Source organism: Delphinus delphis, chromosome X (assembly GCF_949987515.2).
Source record: "Delphinus delphis chromosome X, mDelDel1.2, whole genome shotgun sequence".
NCBI classification, from domain to species: domain Eukaryota; kingdom Metazoa; phylum Chordata; class Mammalia; order Artiodactyla; family Delphinidae; genus Delphinus; species Delphinus delphis.
This window is the reverse complement of record NC_082704.1, coordinates 60,772,970-60,794,450: the sequence shown is the minus strand read 5'-3', so window position 1 is coordinate 60,794,450 and position 21,481 is coordinate 60,772,970. Positions and strand designations below refer to the sequence as shown.

General features: G+C 33.7%; 1 protein-coding gene across 2 annotated transcripts in view; it reads right to left on the bottom strand.

Annotated features, from left to right (window-relative positions):
• Positions 1 to 4,227: 4,227 nt before the first annotated feature.
• The window catches only part of BRWD3 (bromodomain and WD repeat domain containing 3), a 121,434-nt gene continuing 104,180 nt past the window's right edge, over positions 4,228 to 21,481 (bottom strand). For both annotated transcript variants that reach the window (XM_060002334.1, XM_060002335.1), the window contains 8 exons: positions 16,936 to 16,992; positions 15,705 to 15,845; positions 14,754 to 14,828; positions 13,260 to 13,409; positions 11,777 to 11,940; positions 11,317 to 11,414; positions 10,614 to 10,772; positions 4,228 to 5,980 (listed from right to left, as the gene is read on the bottom strand). In XM_060002334.1, coding sequence (XP_059858317.1) covers positions 5,226 to 5,980; positions 10,614 to 10,772; positions 11,317 to 11,414; positions 11,777 to 11,940; positions 13,260 to 13,409; positions 14,754 to 14,828; positions 15,705 to 15,845; positions 16,936 to 16,992 — 1,599 coding nt within the window. In that variant the 3' untranslated portion in view covers positions 4,228 to 5,225. The remainder of the gene's footprint in view (positions 5,981 to 10,613; positions 10,773 to 11,316; positions 11,415 to 11,776; positions 11,941 to 13,259; positions 13,410 to 14,753; positions 14,829 to 15,704; positions 15,846 to 16,935; positions 16,993 to 21,481) is intronic.

Below are 21,481 nucleotides of genomic sequence, written 5' to 3'. Positions count from 1 at the left end.
TTCTTTGATAGGAAGAAGAGCCCTAGTTTCTCTAATTAAAATAATAACAATAATAGAATATTATATGACAAAAGACAAGAAAGGCCTAAGAGTTACATGTTACAGTCTCTGAAGCTGGATAATGGAAAGGTAACTCCATATTTCTTTCTATTTGTTAATTTATCTCCAGTACCTGAGTTGAGGCACAAAGCAGCAAGAGTGCAATTGATTCCAAACAACTTGGAATTTTATTGTAAACATCCCATAAAGAATGGCAACAAATTAGTTCAGTTTTTTTTCTTTGAAGATAATTGCTTATAATGACTAATAACTGCCAAACAAAACATCTTTTATAAACCAAGCCAGTTTAGTTTACCTTTCTTTACTGAATTTTAGTTTAATGGACATTTTGTCCATATACAATATCACATCAACTATTAACTGAATGATTTTCTACCTTAAAATTTATGGATACTAAGAACAAACATAAAGTACAGTTTTGTTAATACTTTGCAAGGGATTACAAAAGACAAGGATGATAAGTTACAGGACAAAGAAATAAATTATTGATTGCCATCACCACAGTATTGTTTAAAGAATTAACATTTGTAGTACTGCCTAATGTGTATCTGGTGGTATATGTAAAAACACATTTCCCAACTGTGTTTCTAAATATTTTTGTATGTGATTTTAAAAGTCAATTACCAATGGCGATTTTAATACGTATCAATAGTTTTATTTTTTTAGAAAATACTTACAATGCTTTTATGTCAAAGTCTCATATTCTAAATTTAGTTAAGATAGGTATAAGAATAACAAATGGGCATACATATAAATAAACAAACACACCTTAACTCTAAACTGCAGGGCCTTTCTACTGTACTTCTTCCATCAATGAATCATAAATTGCCAGTCTTGTTGAAGTTTGCTAAATTAGGTGCACTCTTCATTGCAGAAAGAGAAATGAGGATAAAAGCAAGCAGGAGAGAAATGATGGAAAAGGAAATAATCAAGGATAAGACTATATAAGAAATAAATGTCAAAAAATTTGAGCGCAATCCATATTATACAAAATATAGCACCATGAAAATAATTTAACCTCATAATTAGAATTTAATCAAAACTTGTTAAATTTGGTAAATTAAACTTGGTAGAGAAACTTTACTGAGAGGTGAAAAGCAAAAAAGCATGAAAATATTTTCACACTGTTTTTTAAAACAAGCCTTAAAAACCATGTTAGAATATTCTATTTTCAATATAACTTTCATAAACCCTCATGTAACACAAAGATGTTGGGGATGGAGTTAACATTTAAAACAATGAACTTTAAATGTTGAAAGTTCCATTCCTTCCCCCAGAAATAAACTAGTTATTTCAGAACTCGAAATGTTGGTAAGTTTTTAAAAGGCTGGATATCAAAGTATACTGAAAATTATACAGGATGTAAGTCTTTTTGTGGATGTGAAAATTCCAGCTTAAAAAAAAGAAAATTCTAACTTTAAAGATAAGTACCAGTTGGTAAATGTGCATAAAATAATTCCCGAGATATATGAGCAAGTAATAAGGGTGTTTAATTTTATCACTACCACAACATACAGATTTTGAAAAATGCTCAAAAATGTTTTTATCAAAAAGCTAGAAGTAGCATTCACATCTTTCTCTTTTAATCATTCTGTTATTGTCTGATGACAACCTAGGATTACAAGAAAAACAACAACAAAGATAAATGACTCAAATTTACTTCAAAGTACTGGAAGGCTGAGTTAGGTATCTGCGCACACAGTTGTGCAGAATAAGATTTATTAATTTTACTCAGTTTCTTAGCCTCTGGGTAAACAAAGTGCTGTATAGTAGAATTCCAGCACAAGCCTGATCTCTGGGAAGGGAAACAGACAAAGAAACACATGAAAGAAGGGCAAATTAGATTTAAAAAAATAGGACACATGTACACGACAAAACCTAGATTGTTTATCTAGAAGGCATAATGATATGGATGATCAAGCAGTATATATACAGGCTAAGCGCTTTACAACAGAGGCAATAAATTGGTAGACAGTGAAAACAGCTGTCTTCCATATAAACAATTTTTAATGTCTGAGATAAAGCGTGTCAAGTTGGGGAAAAAAATCTACATATAGACCTATGCATGTGTGTGTGTGTGCGCAGGCACGAACGCCCATGTGCACACACACAAACATATCTAGTCATTACATTAATAGGCTAGTGAATGTTTTGGAGAGCATCCTATTGCTGGAAGAGATACACGCAGCAAGCCATAGAAGAAACACACAATTCTGTTTTCATAAACAGATACACATGCTAGGATCTTAAAGCTGGAAATTAAAACATTATTAGCATTCATGAGAAATATTACAATTCATTGACTGTTAATATCTAGCATAGGAATAGGCTTGTACATGTATATGGTCTCATGGGCCTAAATGTAACTGTTTTTTTCTTAGCAATTCATTTAAGATTTAGACTTTTCTTCAGAATTCTTAGCTCATTTCCTACTTTCTTTGCTATGGCTAAACCCAGATCTTATTTAGGTTTTAAGGACCTCTAAAAAATTAAAGTGATAAAATATCAATGCGATATAAATTACAACACATTCACAGGAGGTGGTATTACAAAAAAAAGCAAAGTATAAATGGGGGGGGAGTCCAGATATAAAAGTAAAAATACTGTCTTCCAAACTTTTATTTTCACACTTATTAAAATAATTTGCATGCAAACAGAAAACAATCTGTTTGTTTTGTAATAAATGATAACTATGCTCATCTAACATACCCTGGTGACTAACTTTAAATCCTAATAACTGAAATCAATATCACAGCAAAATGCTGTTCACTAGTATTTTCACAGTATCTCACTACATATAAAATATGCTTAAAAATGTCTTCAGCCTTATTATTCTAATTATCTAAACCTAGAAAATCTTGACGTTTGGGAAATAAATGTGCCATTTTTATTTTTCAAAATAAATTATAAATAAAGCTTGAGATAGCTAAATCACACAAATGGAAATTCTTCTACATTTCAAGAGGTCGGCTCTTCATAGAAGAATGTCAAAAAAAATTTTTCACACTAAAACGATACACATGATACACATTTGAGTATATCCATGAATTTAAGTAACTATGTTACTTTGAATAGGGTAGGCCAAAGTGTTATTGATTCCAGGAAAACACAGGCACAAATTTAGTCTAAATGTATAAGATATGAATAACTAAAATAGTACATTTTAGCAAAAATCAAATGTAGAGTTTTAAACATGAATGTTTTTGAATCTATATTATGGTTAAAAGTGGCAGCTGAGTTACAACCAGAAGTAATTTTGGTTTAGTGAAAAGTAGACTACAACAACAAAAAAAAATCAGCTTGATCTACTGTCCAGTAACAGAAGTTAGTTCCATTAATAATTCACAATACTAATTCACAATACTTTCTTACAGCCTGAACATCATTTCTACTGCAAGTGAAAATTGCTTAAAGATGTTAGTCCGAGAATAACCCCCACCCAACCCAACCAAAAAAGCAAAGTTTTGTGTGTACTCCTTCCTCTGCACTTAAGGATTTTCAGATGCATGAAATGATTGAAAGCATGAGACAAATACATTAGCTTAGGAAATATCCTGGGATTACTAAGCATACATTAAAACGTTTCTTTTATCCCACAAGTCTGATCTATGCGCAACAAATCGGTTGCTACAAAAACAGAGATCAATATTATCCTTCTCACCTCAAAAAAATCTAAGAATCTAATGAATTAGCGAATTTGCAATCTCTCAAATTTGAGGAGTAAAATTGATCTTGGAACTCAAGCTCACTTACGGAACCATGTGCACTCTACTGCTGTAAACAAGACCATACGGTTTAAAGTTTTTTAATCTATAAAATAATGACTCAAAATGTCAGTGTGCAGTACAACCAGGTTCTATTCTGAAAGATTATCACAGAAGAACCCTTTGGAATGGTATGAGCAGAACCCTATTAAAGTTGATTCAAAATATTAGCTAGCCAAAACATTCCAACTCAAACTAGGTGCTGTGTTACATTTTAAAATTCAAAACTAGTCACTCACAGCTGTTAAATAGTAAGTGGTAGCAGAGATACATAAATAGTAGATCAAGTCTACTTATACAAATATGTTCTAAGAAAAGCCTAATAAGGTAGAGCATACTAAAGAAAGTTTGTTAATTACAACTATTAATTTGAGAGCCAATACAATTATTAACCTCTCAGCTTATAACTTATGAGTATTCATTCCTACCAAGCTTGTTCTATTTCTCCTTAGTAATGAATAACAGCGTCTATTTTTCTTAATGTTTCCAGTAGTTGTAGTTAATAGAGGTAGCTGAGCTACTATTAAGTTATTATTTGTGGATGAGGATTTTTCAAATGTTTAAGTTATTTTTTAAGCTACACAAGTTCTATTAATGCAATAAAATATAATAGGAAAAAGAAAATGGATGCAAGAAACTTTTGCATTTGGCACCTTGTCTAGATTGATACCTCAAGTATTCCTTTTTTAATAAAGTTAATGCACACATCAGGACACACCACAAAGATTTGCTACATATTTACAAGGCACCAACCCTTTCTCACCTTTAACATGAATTAAGCAAATCAATGAAAAGCATATTAAGAATCCCCCACCCCCCAAAAAAACTGTAGTATAAATATATACTTCAGTTCAGTACAATTCATGAAAGTTTGGCCTGGGAAGAGTAAAATAATCCAGATCGTTCTTACAATATAGAAACTGTAAACATTTAATAGCTGCCTTTAGGATTGGTGTATTGTGCAAAAGTTATTATTACTGGTACAGGAATCAAAATGGCAAAAACAAACTATATAAAACTCTGTAAGAAGGTGCTATACTTCTGTGATACAAAAGCAAAAGAGGGATATTCCATTGAGATAAAAATGTCATGCTACTCTTAAGAAGCTGAATGCTCCCTTCATGTAGTAAATCTGTAGTGTGTCTGTGGTGTGTGTGTGTGTGTGTGTGTGTGTGTGTGTGTAGATTTTTTTTTAATTTAAGGCCTAATGAGTAAGGCTTGTTTGAACAAATGAAGTGTGGAGATCAAAAGTCTTGAAACAAATGTATACTGGCATAATGGAAAAGCACCAATGTGAAAGGAAGCAGAAGTCCCCACACAACTTGCTTTGTAGATTTCCTGGTAAATTCCCTGCAGTAGAAGGCCATTAAATTTTTTAAATTATTCTAAATTTATTAACTGTTAATAATTCCATCCCATGAGATGGCTAACCCTGGCTTTTTCTGTCATTTTACGGACTCTGCCTGATCTGGATGTACCAAGATTTAGAGGATCTTCAGTGGACACAAAATTGTCATTATCAGAATCATCATTATATAAAACAGTCCTCCTGCCTTGGTTTCTTGTTTTAATTCGAGGCAGTCTACTGAAACGTCCTGAAAACATAGTATCAAATTCATCATCTGCAATACGTGCACGTTTGGCTCTGGTGGCTCCTCTAGAGGCACCTCTTCCTCCTCTCCCTCTCCCTCTCCCTCTCGTGCCACCTCCACCTCTTCCTCGACTGCCTCGTCCCCTGCCTCCTCTTCCTCTGCCTCCTCTACTCCATCTACCCCATCTGCCCCATCTGCCTCTTCCTCCCGTGCCTCTCGTCTTCCAGTTTCTTTTTCCATTGGCATATTGCTTTCTGAGTTTTCTTTTAGGCCTAGTTTGTATGAATTTGCTATAGTCATGGTCTCCATCTACGTAATCTTGATCTGTTCTGGAAGTTGATTCAGAGTCAGAATCAGAACCACAGGTACTTTCAGAACTTAAACTGGATCCTAACTCTCCACTCTCTGAGGAAGATAAATGTGATTTCTCATTTGTTTCTTTTTTCTCTTTCTCTTCTCTTCCCATGCTCTCATCTTCTTCTGATGCACTAAGTAGTTTTCTCTTGATTCCTGCCCGGGGCTCTCTGCCATCACCATTTGTAAGGGGTCCATCAAGGGAGTGATCTAAATCAAGATGAATAATTTTTAAAGTTAAGCTTTGACATTGATAAGATGGTTATTTAGGTTCAAAAGTAAAATTAAAAGTCTATCAAAATACATTTGGTGCCCAAAGATAGATGGGGTAAAATCATGGAGAGTGCTGGAGTATGAATTTAAACCTGTTTGAAATGAAAGATACTAAGATTTTAATTTTTATCTGATTGCTTTTTGCAGGGGATGGGGGGAGTGTAGAGGGATGATGGGTGGTGAGATAGCTAGGTAGAAATTTTAAGGGCTTGAACTCTAGAAGGAATAATCTGGGAACATGTATCAGAATAATTTTATTCATTCATTCAACAAATATTATTGATTACCTACTATCTGCCAGGCATTGTATGGACTTTGGAATATGGCAATGATGAGACAAAGTCCTTGATCTTTGAATTTATATTTTAGTGTGGAAACCCTGATAGACAATGAAGTAAACAAATAGATAATATAACTTCAAGTACTAATATGGGTTATAAAGAAAAAGAAAAGTGGGTAAAAAAAAAGAGTGTGAATATATGTATGGGGGGTATATTAAATAGGGAAGACTTTTCTGCTGAGGCAGTATTTGAGAAAAGAACTGAATGAAGTGAGATCTGGGGAAAGAACATTCCACTGAAGGAAACAAGAACCCCATATAATTAGAGTAGAAGAGAAAAATAAGAAGTAGTAGGAGATGACTGCCAGTGGAGAGTTTTAAAGCTAGAGAATGACAGGATCTGATTTACATTTTTAAGAGTGCTATGGTTGCTGTACAGAGAATGGAATATAGGAGGACAAGACTGAAAACAGAGATCAGTTGGGAGTACATTGCAATGGTCTAGGTAAGAGATGATGAGAGATGTATCAATAGAGGTGATGATAAGTGATTAGATTTAGAATATGTCCTCCTGGGGGAGCTACCAGAACCAAGCTTCATAGTTCAAACTGACAGAAATTGCTGATGGATTGGATGTCAAGTGTTAAGCACAAAATGAAGATCAACTCCTAGGTTTTATGCCTGAGTAACTTGGTGAATGGTAGAGATATATTGCTAGGTTAGAGAACAATGAAGGAGAATAGGTTTGGGCAATCTGGTGGAAAGAAAAAATCAAGATTCCAGATAGAAATACTACTAGAAATCCAAGTCAAGACATTTGAAAAAGAAAAAAAGCAAGTGGATATACCAGTCCAGAACTCAGGGGAGACTTGGATAGAGTTGGAGATATAATTTTGGAAATTTTCAGTAAAGAGATAACATTTAGTGTAAAGAGAAATAAGAAAGCTCACTGAGAGAGCAAGTAAAGAGAGAGAAGGTGGCTGAGGACTGAGACTTGGTATATTCCAACATTTAAAGATAAAGAACAATTGGCAAAGATAAGCGAGGTAGGAGGAAAACAGGAGAGTGGACTGGAAAAATTGGAGAGAGCAAAGAGTAGGGTTGTATGGTAACCACAATTACAAGATTAGTCTAATAGTCTAGGTGTTATGGACTGAATTTTGTGTGCCCACTCCACTCCGCCAAATACATATGCTGAAGCCCTAACCCCCAATATGACTGTATGTAGAGCCTTTAAGGAAGTAATTAAAATTAAATGAAATCATAAGGGTAGGTGGGCCCTAATGCACCAGGACTCGCCTATGTCCTTATAAGAGAAAGACACACCAGTGCTCACTTGTTCTCCCTGTCTGTGTATGCAAAGAAAAAACTCACACGAGGACACAAGGAGAAGGTAGCCATGAGCAAGCCAGGAAGAAAGCCCTTACCAGACACCAACCCTGCTGGCACCTTGATCTTGGATTTTGAGCCTCCAGAACTGTGAGAAAATAAATGTCTGTTGTAGGTATATGAAAAGGTGCTCAACATCTCTAACCATCAGGGAATGTAAATCAAAAACACAATCAGATATCACCTCACACCTGTTAGGGTTGCTAATATCAAAATGATAAAAGATAACTAGTGTTGGCGAGGATGTGGAGAAAAGGGAACCCTTGTACACTGTTGGCGAAAAAGTAAATTAGTACAGCCATTATGGAAATCAGTACGGAGGTTCCCTAAAAAAAACTAAAAATAGAACTACCATTTGATCCAGCAAACCCACTTCTGGATATATACCCAAAGAAATTGAAATCAGCATCTTGAAGAGATATCTGTATTCCCATGTTCAGTGTAGCATTATTCACAACAGTCAAGACATGGAAACAACCTGTATGTCTTTCCACAGATGAATGGATAAAAGAAGGAAATATTGCCATTTACGACAACATGCATGGAGCTGGAGGACATTATGCTAAGCAAAATATGCAAGATACAGAAAGAGAAATATTGCATGATATCACTTATATCTATAATCTAAAACAGTCATACTCATAGAGGGAGAAAGTAGGATGGAGGTTGCCAGGGGATGGAGGGAAGAAAAATGGGGAGGTGTTGGTTAAAGCGTACAAAGATTCAGTTATTCTGGATATCAAATGTACAGCATGGTGACTACAGTTAACAATACTGTATTGTATACCTGAAATTTGCTATGAGGATAGACCTTAAATCTTCTCAACACACTCGGTAACTATGTAGAGGTGATGGATATGTTAATTAGTTTGATTGTCGTGACCATTTCATGGTGTGTATGTATATCAAAATATCAAATTGTACGCTTTAAATATATACAATTTTTATATGTCAAATGGTATCTCAATATAGCTGCTAAAAATGAATATCTGTTGTTTAAGCCAATCTGTGGTGTCTTGCTGTGACAGCCCATGTTGACTACTATACTAGGCTAGAGACTATGGGGATAGCAATACAAACTGTAGCAAGAGATTTGAGTGATACTAAAAGTTGTAGAATTCACAAAACTTAGCAACTGACACTTATGAGGGATAAAAGGTGAGTCAAAGAACACTGTAAGATTTTAAGTTGGATGACTCAGAAGATGATGGTGCCATTAACGAAAATAGTGAGTGCAAAAAAAAGAAGCAAGCTTGAAACATAAAAATGGATGATAAGCACTCAAGGGAAATTTTTTTAAGAAGTACTGGAAATGAGACTGGTAGAATAAAGAGATATTAGGGCTAGATATATGAATTTGGAGTCATCAGCATAAAGATGATAGATGTAGTTATTAAATTCCTTTATTTGTAGAGGACAAAAAAAGTGAGAAACTGCAAATAGGAGGCATGAAAGGCCAAAGAAAAGACAAAATATAGAAATATAGGAGAAACAGAGATATAGGATCAGTAGAGTATAGAAGCCAGGCAGTGGAGTTCCTAGAGGGGGTAGTCAATAGCATGCAATGATACAGAGAGATCAAGGAGATGGGGACTAAGAAAAGGACTGGTTGGTCACTGAAGATTACTGGTGATTCGGGGGAGAAAAGCTTTTGGAGAGTGGTATGGGCAGAGGCCAGACTACAAAGCATAAAGGAATGTTTAGATGGAAAGAAAATAGAGGTAGGAAGTATAAGCTATTCTTTCTAAAAGCTTGACAGTGAAGGAAAGGGCAAAAAGAGAAGTGCCATGAGTATGCAATGTGCAGCAGGATCAGAGGAGAGGGTAAAGATATAAATTGGAAAAATAAAGGCACTAATTATTTTAAAGTAATCTGAAGTTTCAATATTTCTCACATAACTGATATAAAATATATCTTTAGAACATCTATTTTTAAGTTATTTGATACTTCAATAACAATGGATAAGCTACTTAATCTTTCATTAAAAATTTATATAAAATAGAAATATATATTCCAATAAAGATATTTATAAAAGCATATTAATCATTCTTCACAAACTTTAAATAGATGAACATATTAGAACTTTCTGTGAACATTCTCAGGGTCCATAACATAGGACTAAGTATAAGAAGAAAGTCTGCATAACAACAATAACCTTCCAGTATTTATAACTGATGCCCTCAGACATAGTCCAAAATGGATGTACCTGATAATGAATTATTAGGTCAGGGATTTCTTTTTAAGCAGTGAAAATTTTTCTTCAAATAAAAGTTATATGAAAGCTCATCACATGAAATAAAAAACAGAGTTGCTCTGGTTGAAAGGAGAAAGCTCTTCTGAGTATTTTTGAAGTACCTCTTTGGATTACCCAGAAATAGGTAGAACAGTCTGAAAACCCCTGAATTATTGAGACAGCAGGCCCCTGAAGGAAGAGAATATCTGAGTAACATAACTGGGAAACCAAAGGAAGGTTTTAGAAGTGGATGTTGACTGAAAGAAGGCTCACTTTTCAACACAAACCCTTTTGTAAAATTGGGGTAGCCCCCAAAAATATGAGGCCTATTTAAAGGTGATTTTGGATTTTTTTCCTCTCTTATTAATATGGTTTAATAATATGAAAAGCCCTAAATGTGTCAAACAGTCTAGTTTTACGTGCTTGGGGAAAGATCTCTTCATTTAGTTTTTTCTCCCTACTCATTTTAAATTTTATTTTAAAAGACTAAGATATGTTTGGAAATCTGCATATGAAATCCTATCTGACTCAAGTCTGACAATATTGAAATCCTCATTAACTATAAGAACATGCTAATTTTTACTACCTAAATATATCAGCTTTTAAATGATTTGTCTGCCATCATAAAGGAACAAAGAATAAATGCCCTGTCCATATTTATTTCTTACCTTGTTTAATCGGCAAAACTTTATTTCGAAATGATTTGGCTTTCCCTGGGTCATGGCTATTTCCACTTCGGCTATATCCACTGAAGCTCGATGAAGAAAATGGCCCATCCAGTTCATCATCAAGTAAATACAGTGACAGCCCTTCAGCAGCATCTGAAACTTACATTTAAAAAGATTGTAATGTTAACATAATTATGTTTTCAGAAAAATTTAACAGGCTGTTTTTAAAACTATATCTCAGTTATTTCACTCTAACATCAAAATTACAAATTGTTTAAAGAAAATATGAATATTTTGAGAACAAATGTTTTATTACATCATTAAGCTTTCAAGCAGTTTGTCAGAAAAACTTGTCCAAGAAAACCACCTCCCCACATTATGAATCTTCAACTCTTAGGTTGGCAAGTATATTATAGATGAGTGGTATGAGATATTACAGATGTTAAAAATCATAAAGTCACATAATTTTAAAACTAAGTGACTTTAAAATTCATCTAGTCTTAACACCCTTACTTTAAAAATGAAGAAACTAAGTCCTATGACCTAATGTCTTACCCAGGGCCACAGAGAACTGGGGATAAAATGCAATTTTTCTATTGATACATCCAAATCCACTGCTCCTTGCATTATAAACCATGCTGCCTCTTCTATATTCTTTAGTTAAACTAAAATACAGAACACCAAAAACAAAAGACATATTTACCAGGAGATGAGAAAGGAGAGCTAGTCCTGGCATAAGACACTGAGGTATTCTGGTCATTTTTAGGCTGTAACTTCATTTGTTTCTGTTTCCCTTTTGGACTATAAGTAAAAATATATAATAATGAACAAATTTTTCTATTAGCAATATATTATGATAGTATGATACAAAATGCTTAAGCTAAGCAAAGAAGAAATGCAATATAATTTAAGTGAAATAATTCAAATTGGTAATAGGACAAAGTTAAATTTCAATCATTAAAATTAAAAAAAAAGGTTTTGGTATAGTAAAATCCATTTAAAAAAGCTTTGGGTTACCAGCTCCACCTTTACACAGGCATAAGAGTTCTAACAACAACAAAAAAATCTCTTGGATTCCCTCAAAGTAGTCAATAAACTTTAAGAAGTGAGGTAATACATACAAGATGCTTTGAAAACTAAACTGTTATGTCAATGTAATATACCTAGGAGCTCTGCTACTAGATAATGAACTGCTGCTGCTTCTTAGACGTTTTCTGTACCGTGGCCTTCTCCTCTTCTGACTCTGGATTGCTGACTTATATTCAGAGATGATATTTTTAATATGACTTTCAAATAAGGCAGATAATCGCAATGTCATGCTATAGATCTGAAAAGGTAGAAATTAGTCTTGTTTTACCAACTACTTTAATTATATAAAAATAACAGGTTATAAACATGCCTGAACAATATCAACATCATCCTTTCAGACATAATATATGTGCTTCTTACACTTGAAAAATTCTTCCTGAAGAACTAAAACAAAATACCATTTTTACCTACAAATTAATAAAGATTTTTAAAAGATAATATACAATGTTGGAAAGGGGAGGAAAAAACATTCTTATACATTGCCAGTGGGTATTTTAACCTGAACAACATTCTAAGGACAATCTGCAATATTTGCCAAAAACCTTAAAATATATACATCCTTTGGCTAATAATTTCATCTTTAGGAATTTATCCTAAGGAAATATCAGAGAATTACACACACAAAATAATTACGTTCAAGGATGTTAAAGATGTTAGTCACAGCATTATCCATTTAAAGTGAAAAACTAAAAACAACCTAAATCTCTAGCACCAGGACGCTGGTTAAACAACACAAAACCACCTACACAAAACCACCTACTCTTCTGTTTTCAAAGAGTAATAATAAGATGGAAAAATGTTCATAATATATATTTTTAAAAAGGCTTCAAAATATAAAACCTACTGTTTAAAGATTATACAAACATTTATCAGTACACATGTAAACGTAGAAAATAAATCAAGTGTGAAAAATTATGTGTACAGAAATCAGTGAAAATTCATTTCATATGAAGTGGAAGTGAGCATGTATATACCTACTGCGCAATTGATTTAAAAGTTAATCAGTTACTAGTGATTAGAAAACACAAAAATTATTACTTTTTTGTTCTCAAGATGTTTAAGTGCTGACAAAACACAGAGAAAGTATTAAATGTGAGTATGAATAAACAGTTATAATTTCCCAATATAGTTCACTAATTTGTTATAATAAAGGGAACATAAATATTCAGAGCTAATCTAAATATTTCATATAAATTAATCCTGTCAACCACTTTTATTTATCAAATTATTTATTGGACATATTAAAGAGTACTCAAATTTCTACCACTCCTTTCCTTGACTTCTCTCTGGCAAATACAGGTATTACTTAAGAGTAAAGAAGAGGCAGGTAGGAGAAAGGAAGTAGGGCTTAATTTCAGAATGACTATGCTAAATGTATCTTTAATGCATGCTTAATAAACTGTTTCAGAGAAAGTACTGAGAATCAAACTTTAGAAACTGTGTCAGAATGGTAGTACATACTTGTTTAGCAATTTTAAAACTGGTGAAAGAAAATTGCCTGATATATATAACTAAACACTTAGGTAATTAATCCACCTAATATTGTTTTTTTCATACCCTTGACTTTTTATTAGAGGTATAAGCTTTGGAGTTGCTGAATATTTGGCGAACATCCTTATAAAATTCCAGAGGACTACCATAGTTTCCTGCTTCCAAAGTTTCTTTCACAGTGCTGAAGTCCATAGGAGTGTCTATAACATGACAATCCTACAAAGAAGAATGTGTTATTAAACACACAGGCTGAGTAACAACACTACATAATACAATGGGACTGAGATTTGCATCATCATGAAACAAACACACTGCTCTTCAATCTGCCAGTTACCTCTTTGTAGTCCCAAACCATCCATTTAATAGAGGTCTTTTGGTGGCTCAGGGAAACAGCAGGGGTCTGTGGGAGGGTCTTAGCCCTCACCCTTCAATAGAAAACCATATGACTCTCTCAAGGGACAGAACAGAAAATCCACAGCCACTGGCTTCATCTCTACATAGATGGGAATATCTTGGAAATAGGTAGCTAATTTGTGACATGGAACTATTTAATTCTGTGTGAATAATCCCATCTTCTACTTTCATTGAGCAATGTGCCAGGGAGTTGGCATGAGGGCATTCTACCTAAACTGTCATTAGTTGAAGGTCAAAATCAAATTGGCCATGTTTGTGCCTTTCTCCTATCTTTTTGTTTTTAAATAAATGTGACACTTGTGCTTCATCTAAAGTCTTCAGTCTCAGATTCATGATTAGTTTGATCTTTATTAGTTAGGGGTAGGAGAAGATTCTTTCTATTTTAATCTAAATCTTTCAAGTCTAGTTAAGATATTCCTAGGGTTATCATATGGAATTACATCTGAAATTTATACTTATGTATACCACAACCACCAATAATAAACATGTTCTGGAGTGAAAACCATAGTCAATATTAGATCCTTCATCCTACTTAGAATCATTAAGAAATAAAAGCACAACATTTCTCTCAAAAGAGAAGCCAAAGGGCCAGATGAAGGGGCAGAAGAAAGGTATTATAAAAAGAGAAAGTATTTTTCAAAGTATGAGAAATCACAGTTGATCTTAATGTATCTTCTTAAATTTTTTTGCTTAAATCATAAAAACCAAAGTGTATTCCAACATAATATGGCTTATGAAACAAAGATTTTCATAGAGAAAAAATATTGGAACTTCATGCAATACAGTGACCAAAACTCAAAAGACCCAGTCAGCCTGCTGAATAAAGTCCCACTGGGAACAATCAGCTGCAGTTACAGACACAATTATGTTGTGTAATTGATGTTTTCTACTCTGCTACAGTAGCTTTAGAACTATAGAAACAAACATCTACCCAGATGCTACAAAGAACTCTCCAGAGCATGTGTTGTTTAAAAGACAAAAAATAAACAACCAAAATCTCAAACAAAGGTAAAAAGATAGTAAGCAAAGTTGAAAAATAGCTTTATAAATTATAAAAGGTTTGTTTACAGTATGGGGATTTAAAAAAGTAAAACAACACACAAACAACTAGAACATATATGCCTTTTAAGAGACTACTAGGCCTACCTCACAAAGAGATGGATCTTGTTGTCGTTCTGGAATAACTGACTCAGAGGATTCGCCCTCTTGCTCTTGATGGCCCTATTAGGGTAAAGAAGATATATTGTATTTCCAGACCACCATAACAAAATATCAAGACTTGCAATGCAATTATGATTTAAAGCTCAAAGATCCATAAATAGGAATTATGTTTTTACTAACTATAATTTAAGATGAAGGAATTCTACATTCACCATTCTCCTCTACCATGAAAAATACAAAACTAATTTATTCTACCTAAACCCCCTACAAAAACAAATCGTTTTGTTGAATGTAATTTTGTTCCTTATTGGAATAATATTTTTTCCCAACTGAAACCTGTTTATGCAGAGAATATTGATGTTTACTAATTTCAGAGGATAGTTTGATGTATTTCTGAAATATTGCTGTACCTTTTTTCTGAAAAAGCTAAAACAGATTTGCTATCTATACTAAAAGGTTATTCAACATGTAATAGATATACTCCTAGAAAAGGTATCCTGTAATTTAAGTTCTCATGCTTTTATCTTTGATGAAAAGTAATATGGTATATTGATTATTCTAAGTGATCATATTTAATAACTTATTTATTGTAAATTAAATAGGGCTGACATATGTTACCAAGGGTCTCCAGTGTGTAGAAGTTTATTAGAAGTTAATAAAGTGCATTAAACAAATAGGCAAAATAAAAGCAGCAAGGAAATGCAAAGATGTTTCGATTAAAATTTGGTTTACAACTGTGTAATTTACAAAGTACATGTCAGGCATTTTAAAAAGTCATGACTAATCACACTACACACTTTCACAATTCAAAGATACACAAACAAAGAAGGAAGAAGGAAGGAAGGAAGAAAGGGGGGAAAGGGCTCTTAACTAGAACGTAGCATGGACATTTATGGGAAATTACATATTGGTAATTAGTTAAATAACTATACTTACTGGGTAGGAAAGAGGATCAGATGGCTGTCGAAATGGCTCTGAGTCTTCACGTTCATAAATGAGGCCCAACAGTTCTGTGCATTGTTTTCTCCAAGCATCAGGATTACACTTTAAAGACAGTCTTCTGCCTCGGCATTTGACCTGTAGATTTTAAAAGAATTATATCTAAAAGCTCTTTCCTTAAGTCTTCATTGATTTTTTCCTGTCTTCCTCTGTTAATATATATCTATATAAGATAGAGCAGCTGCTATTTAAAAATTTCTTAGTTTAGATTAAACATCATTCTCCCTGGCAAAAATATAAACAAGTAAAAACTGGATATTATATTCTTAGAAACAGCAATAATTCTAGCATTCTGAATTCTCATTTTAAGAAAATCTACAAGGTCAATAATTTTAATACCTTAGTCTTTGCTGCTAGTTAAGAATATTTGACAATGGCACTGTAATTTTCTCAAAATAACAATTGAACAATATATATATTCTTAAGTAAATCCTTTGTGGTCATAATATATTCTTGCCTTTACTATTTGATGCCTTTTTTATACAATCTGTTTCAGTATTTGAAAGGGAACATTTTCCTTATATACAACAAATGTTTGTCTAATTATCATAGAGGAGAAGTGTGCAGAACAGAGTTAACATAACAGACCTGAGGCTATCTTTAGCAGGGCTTGCTTATAAGGTTGGCCCTTGACTGGCATCTAGGAACCTGGTACTTGAACTCTTTTCTAAATAATAAAGGTGGTTTACTGTGCCCACACTGTTTGTACAAAGAATGTCACTTGTGCTGAACATTCACTTTCCTGTACATTTCCTATGCTTTCCTGCTTTCTGTGAGTCTGGAATCTTGGCATGTGCTAGCTAGATGGGGTCTACATAACAAACTCCCAATAAATTCTTTGGGAGATCATTCTCTAATCACACACATGTTGCTACATTTTCACTGTGGGAAAAGAATGTACTCTGTGTGGCCCTTCAGAGGAGAGAGAGAACATAAAGAAACCTGCACATGGATTCCTCCAGACTCTGCCTGTATCTTTTTCCTTGTGATCCAGCTGTGTATCCTTACTGTGTCACTGTCATAAACCTTAGCGATGAGTTAACAAGTATATATACTGAGTTCCATAAGTCTTTCTAGCAACTCTCCAAATATGTGGAGTTGGTCTTAGGGATCCCTGACACAGGAAGCCTGAATTTTTTTCTTATCAGCAGTTCATTTATCCACTTACCCTTCTTCCAGATGAAGTACCAGGACCATCTGAATCTAAATCAACCATTTCTGTATCCTAAAATTAAAAAGGAAGAGTGGGAGAAGATATTAAGTTATATTCAGTCTTTTACAAATTTACAAAGAAATGGCAAATATAATCACAATTAACTCCCTCATTGGAGCAGGCAACAGAACAAAGGTGAGAGGGAGACTCACTCCAAACTTCACCTACATGCTATATACAAGTTGGAAAATATACTGGGAAAAGAAGAGTAAATGAGGTTTCTCTTTAAATCAGAATAGGAAATGAGGGGGAAAGTACAATGATTGGTATCTAAAGTTGTACTTAAATGTTAGTATTTTTTAAAGAAACTTATTTTATATGACATGATAATTTAATATACTATAATCATGAATTACTCATGATTAATCTTTTGCTACTTCAAGAAATATATCTCTTTTCTATAGGGAAAATATGAATGTGTATTAAAACATAAGATTCAGTTAAGTATCCCTCTGAGGGTTAGTTTTTTAATACAAAGAGGCAAGGCCCACACACCACTATTAACTTGGTGATGGTGAAGCACACTGGTAATGCCTCAGAGAATCTAGAAAATGGCTACAAGTGAACTTATCTACAAAACAGAAATAGAGTTACAGATGTAGAAAATAAACTTATGGTTACCAGGCGGGTAAGGGTGGGGGAGGGATAAATTGGAAGATTGGGATTGACATATACACACTACTATATATAAAATAGATAACTAATAAGGACCTACTGCTTAGCACAGGGAACTGTACTCAGTACTCTGTAATGGCCTATATGGGAAAATAATCTAAAAAAGAGTGGATATAGGTATATGTATAACAGATTCACTTTGCTGTACACCTGAAACTAACACAACATTGCAAATCAACTATACCCCAATAAATTTTTTTTTAAAAAAGAAAGCAAAGTAGCTCATGAGCCATTGGTTTCCCTTTCTAAAATTGCTGAATTACATTTTACTTTAATTTTCTATTCTAACCCAGAGTGCCATTCTGAGGTGAGCAACATCCATCCATGATAAAAACTCCCTGGGGGGTTAATATCCAAAAGATATAACAAAATAGGTATAGATTTTATTTCAACATAATAAAGGCCATATATGACAAACTCACAGCTAACTTCATGGTCAATGGAAAAAAACCTAAAAGCTTTTCCTCTAAGATCAGGAACGAGACAAGGATGTCCACTCTTTTATTTTATTTAACATAGTATTGGAAGCCCTAGCTAGAACAATTAGTCAAGAAAAACAAAAGACATCCAAATTAAAAAGGAAGAAGTAATACTGTCTCTGTTAGCAGATGACATAATATTACATATAGAAAACTCTAAATACTCCACCAAAAAACTGCTAGAACTAATCAACAAATTCAGTAAAGTTGTAGGATACAAAATCAATATACAAAAATAAGTTGTGTTTCTATACACTAATAATGGGCTATCAGAAAGAGAAATTAAGAAAATAATGCCATTTATAATTGCATCAAAAAGAATAAAATACCTAGGAATAAATTTAACCAAGGAGTTGAAAGATCTGGACACTGAAAACTATAATACATTGATGAAACAGAAGAATACACAAATAAATGGAAATTTTTTTCCATGCTCATGGATTGGAAAAATTAATATCGTTAAAATGTCTGTACTACTCAAAGCAATATACAGATTCAACACAATTTCCAACAGCATTTTTTTGCAGAAATAGAAAATAATCTTAAAATTCATATGGAACCATATAAAAGAATTCTAATAGCAATCTTGAGAAAGAAGAACAGAGCTGGAGGCATCATACCTCCTGATACCAAACTATATTACAAAGATATAGTAATCACAAGAGTATGGTATTGACATAAAACACACAGATCAATGGAACAGAATAGAGCACAGAAATAAACCCATGCATATTGGTCAAATAATTTACAACAGAGGAGCCAAGAATATAAAATAGGGAAAGGATAGTTTCTTCAATAAATTGTGCTGGGAAAAGTGGATATCCACCTGCAAAAGAATGGAACTGGACACCTATCTTACACCATACATTAAACACAACTCAAAATGGATTAAGGACTTGGATGTAAGACATGAAACCATAAAGCTCCTAAGAGAGGGCTTCCCTGGTGGTGCAGTGGATGAGAGTCCGCCTGCCGAGGCAGGGGACATGGGTTCGTGTCCCGGTCCAGGAAGATCCCACATGCCGCGGAGTGGCTGGGCCCGTGAGCCATGGCCGCTGAGCCTGTGCGTCTGGAGCCTGTGCTCCACAACAGGAGAGGCCGCAACAGTGAGAAGCCCGCGTACCGCAAAAAAAACAAAAAAAAAAACAACTCCTAAGAGAAAACACAGGGGTGTAAGCTGCTTGACATTGGTCTTGACAATGATGTTTTTGGATGTGACAAAATGCAAAGGTAATAAAAGGCAACAAAAGCAAAAATAAACAAGTGGAACTACATCAGACTAGAAAGCTTCTGCACAGTAAAGAAAACCATCAACAAAATGAAAGGCAATATACCAAATGGGAGAAAATATTTGCAAATCATATATTTGATAGGGGTTAATATCCAAAAGATATAAACAACTTGATAGCAAAAGAACAAATAATCCAATTAAAAAATGGGCAGAGAAACTGAATAGACATTTTTCAAAGGAGACATCCAAACGACAAACGGGTACATGAAAAGGCACTCAACATCACTAATCATCAGGGAAAAGCAAAGGAAAACCACAGTGAAATATCACCTCACACCTGTTAGAATGGTTATTATCAAATAGACAAAGAAATAACAAGTGCTGGCGAGGATGTGGAGAAAAGAGAGTCCTTGTGCACTGTTGGTAGTAATGTAAATCGGTACAGCCACTATGGAAAACAGTACGGAGGTTCCTCAAAAAATTAAAAACAGAACTACCATATGATCCAGCAATGTCACTTATGGGTATATATCTAAAGGAAATAAAAACAAGATATCAAAGATATAAAGTTGTACTCCCATGTTCATTGCAGTATTATTCACAATAGCTAAGATATGGAAACAATCTGTCTGTCAACAGATGAATGGACAGAGAAGATATGGTATATATATATATACACAATGGAATATTATTCAGCCTTAAGAAAGAAGGTAATTCTGCCATTTGTGACAATGCAGATGGACCTTGAGGGCATTATGCTAAGTGAAATAAGTCAGACAAAGAAAGACAAATACTGCATGGTATCACTCATATGTAGAATCTTTAAAAAAAGGGAAAGTCAAACTCATAGAAACAGAGTACAGAAAAGCGGTTGGGTGGTGGACCAGATGGTAGGGGGGAATATGGAGAGGGTGGTAAAAGGATACAAACTTCCAGCTAAAAGATGAATAAGGTCTGAGGATATAAGGATCTAATGTAAACCATGGTGACTATAATTGATAACACTGTATTGTACAACTGCAATTTACTTAAAGAGTAGAACCTAAATGTTGAAAGAAAGGAAGGAAGGGAAGGAGGGAGGGAGGGAGGAAGGGAGAGAGGGAGGGAGGGAGGAAGAAAGGAAAAGTAAGGTTGCTGAATTACATTTTACTTTAATTTCCTATTCTAATTCAAGTAATGCTACTTTGAGGAGGTATTCTTGCTACATCAAATTCTGAATCAAAATGCATTTATATGAAAGGTCAGAGAAAATATTAGGAATAAGAATGATAAATTTTTCATTAGTTTCAGGAGGATAATATCTAATTGGCATATCTGAGTTTTCCTTAATATGTAAATAACATTTAACTTCAATAATACAACATTTTATAGTCAAATACATTTTTGTAAAATTTAAAAACACGGGGGAAAAAATAAATAAAAAAAAATAAAAACACTGGAGATTTACCATTCTGGGAATTAACAGTACAGAAAATATAAACATGTAAAATACCTCTGTACAATAATAGCCACTGCAATAAAATCCAGCATATCTGAGTCACTCATCCCTGGGATGAATTGTTTTCCATTAAATATTTTTGAATTATCACTTTTCATTACTGTTTAAGCCTTTTATCTTGGTTTTTGCTTCTATCATAGCCTCTAGTCACAAATAGCTTAATGTAAATTAGGGATATGACTGGGTGGGGAAATAAGATATGTGAGGGTCTACTGACAATACTAATTCCATTTCATTAAGAAAAACTGGTTTATGTTTGCAAATTTTCGTAAAGGAAATCAAATAGCAATTCCATGAAAGTACTAAAGTACTAAAAATGTAGACTTTCAAGTTTAAAATTATAAAATACTTTAAAATTTTATATATACTGTGTAGAAAATTAATCCCTACTGAAACTACCATCAACTAACCATTCTTTTAAAACACTGATTAGTGCTTTGTCCTGTTTTCAAGGGCTGGAAAATAAAGTATTGATTTCTCATCACAGAAACCCACTGTGTCAAAAAGGATGACTGACCACCTCTCTCTGGCTGTAGCACACTACATTTTTGGTATATATTATCTACATATAGGTTAAAGAGTTTAATACAAAAAGATGCAGGTGTTCAGCCAGCTTTC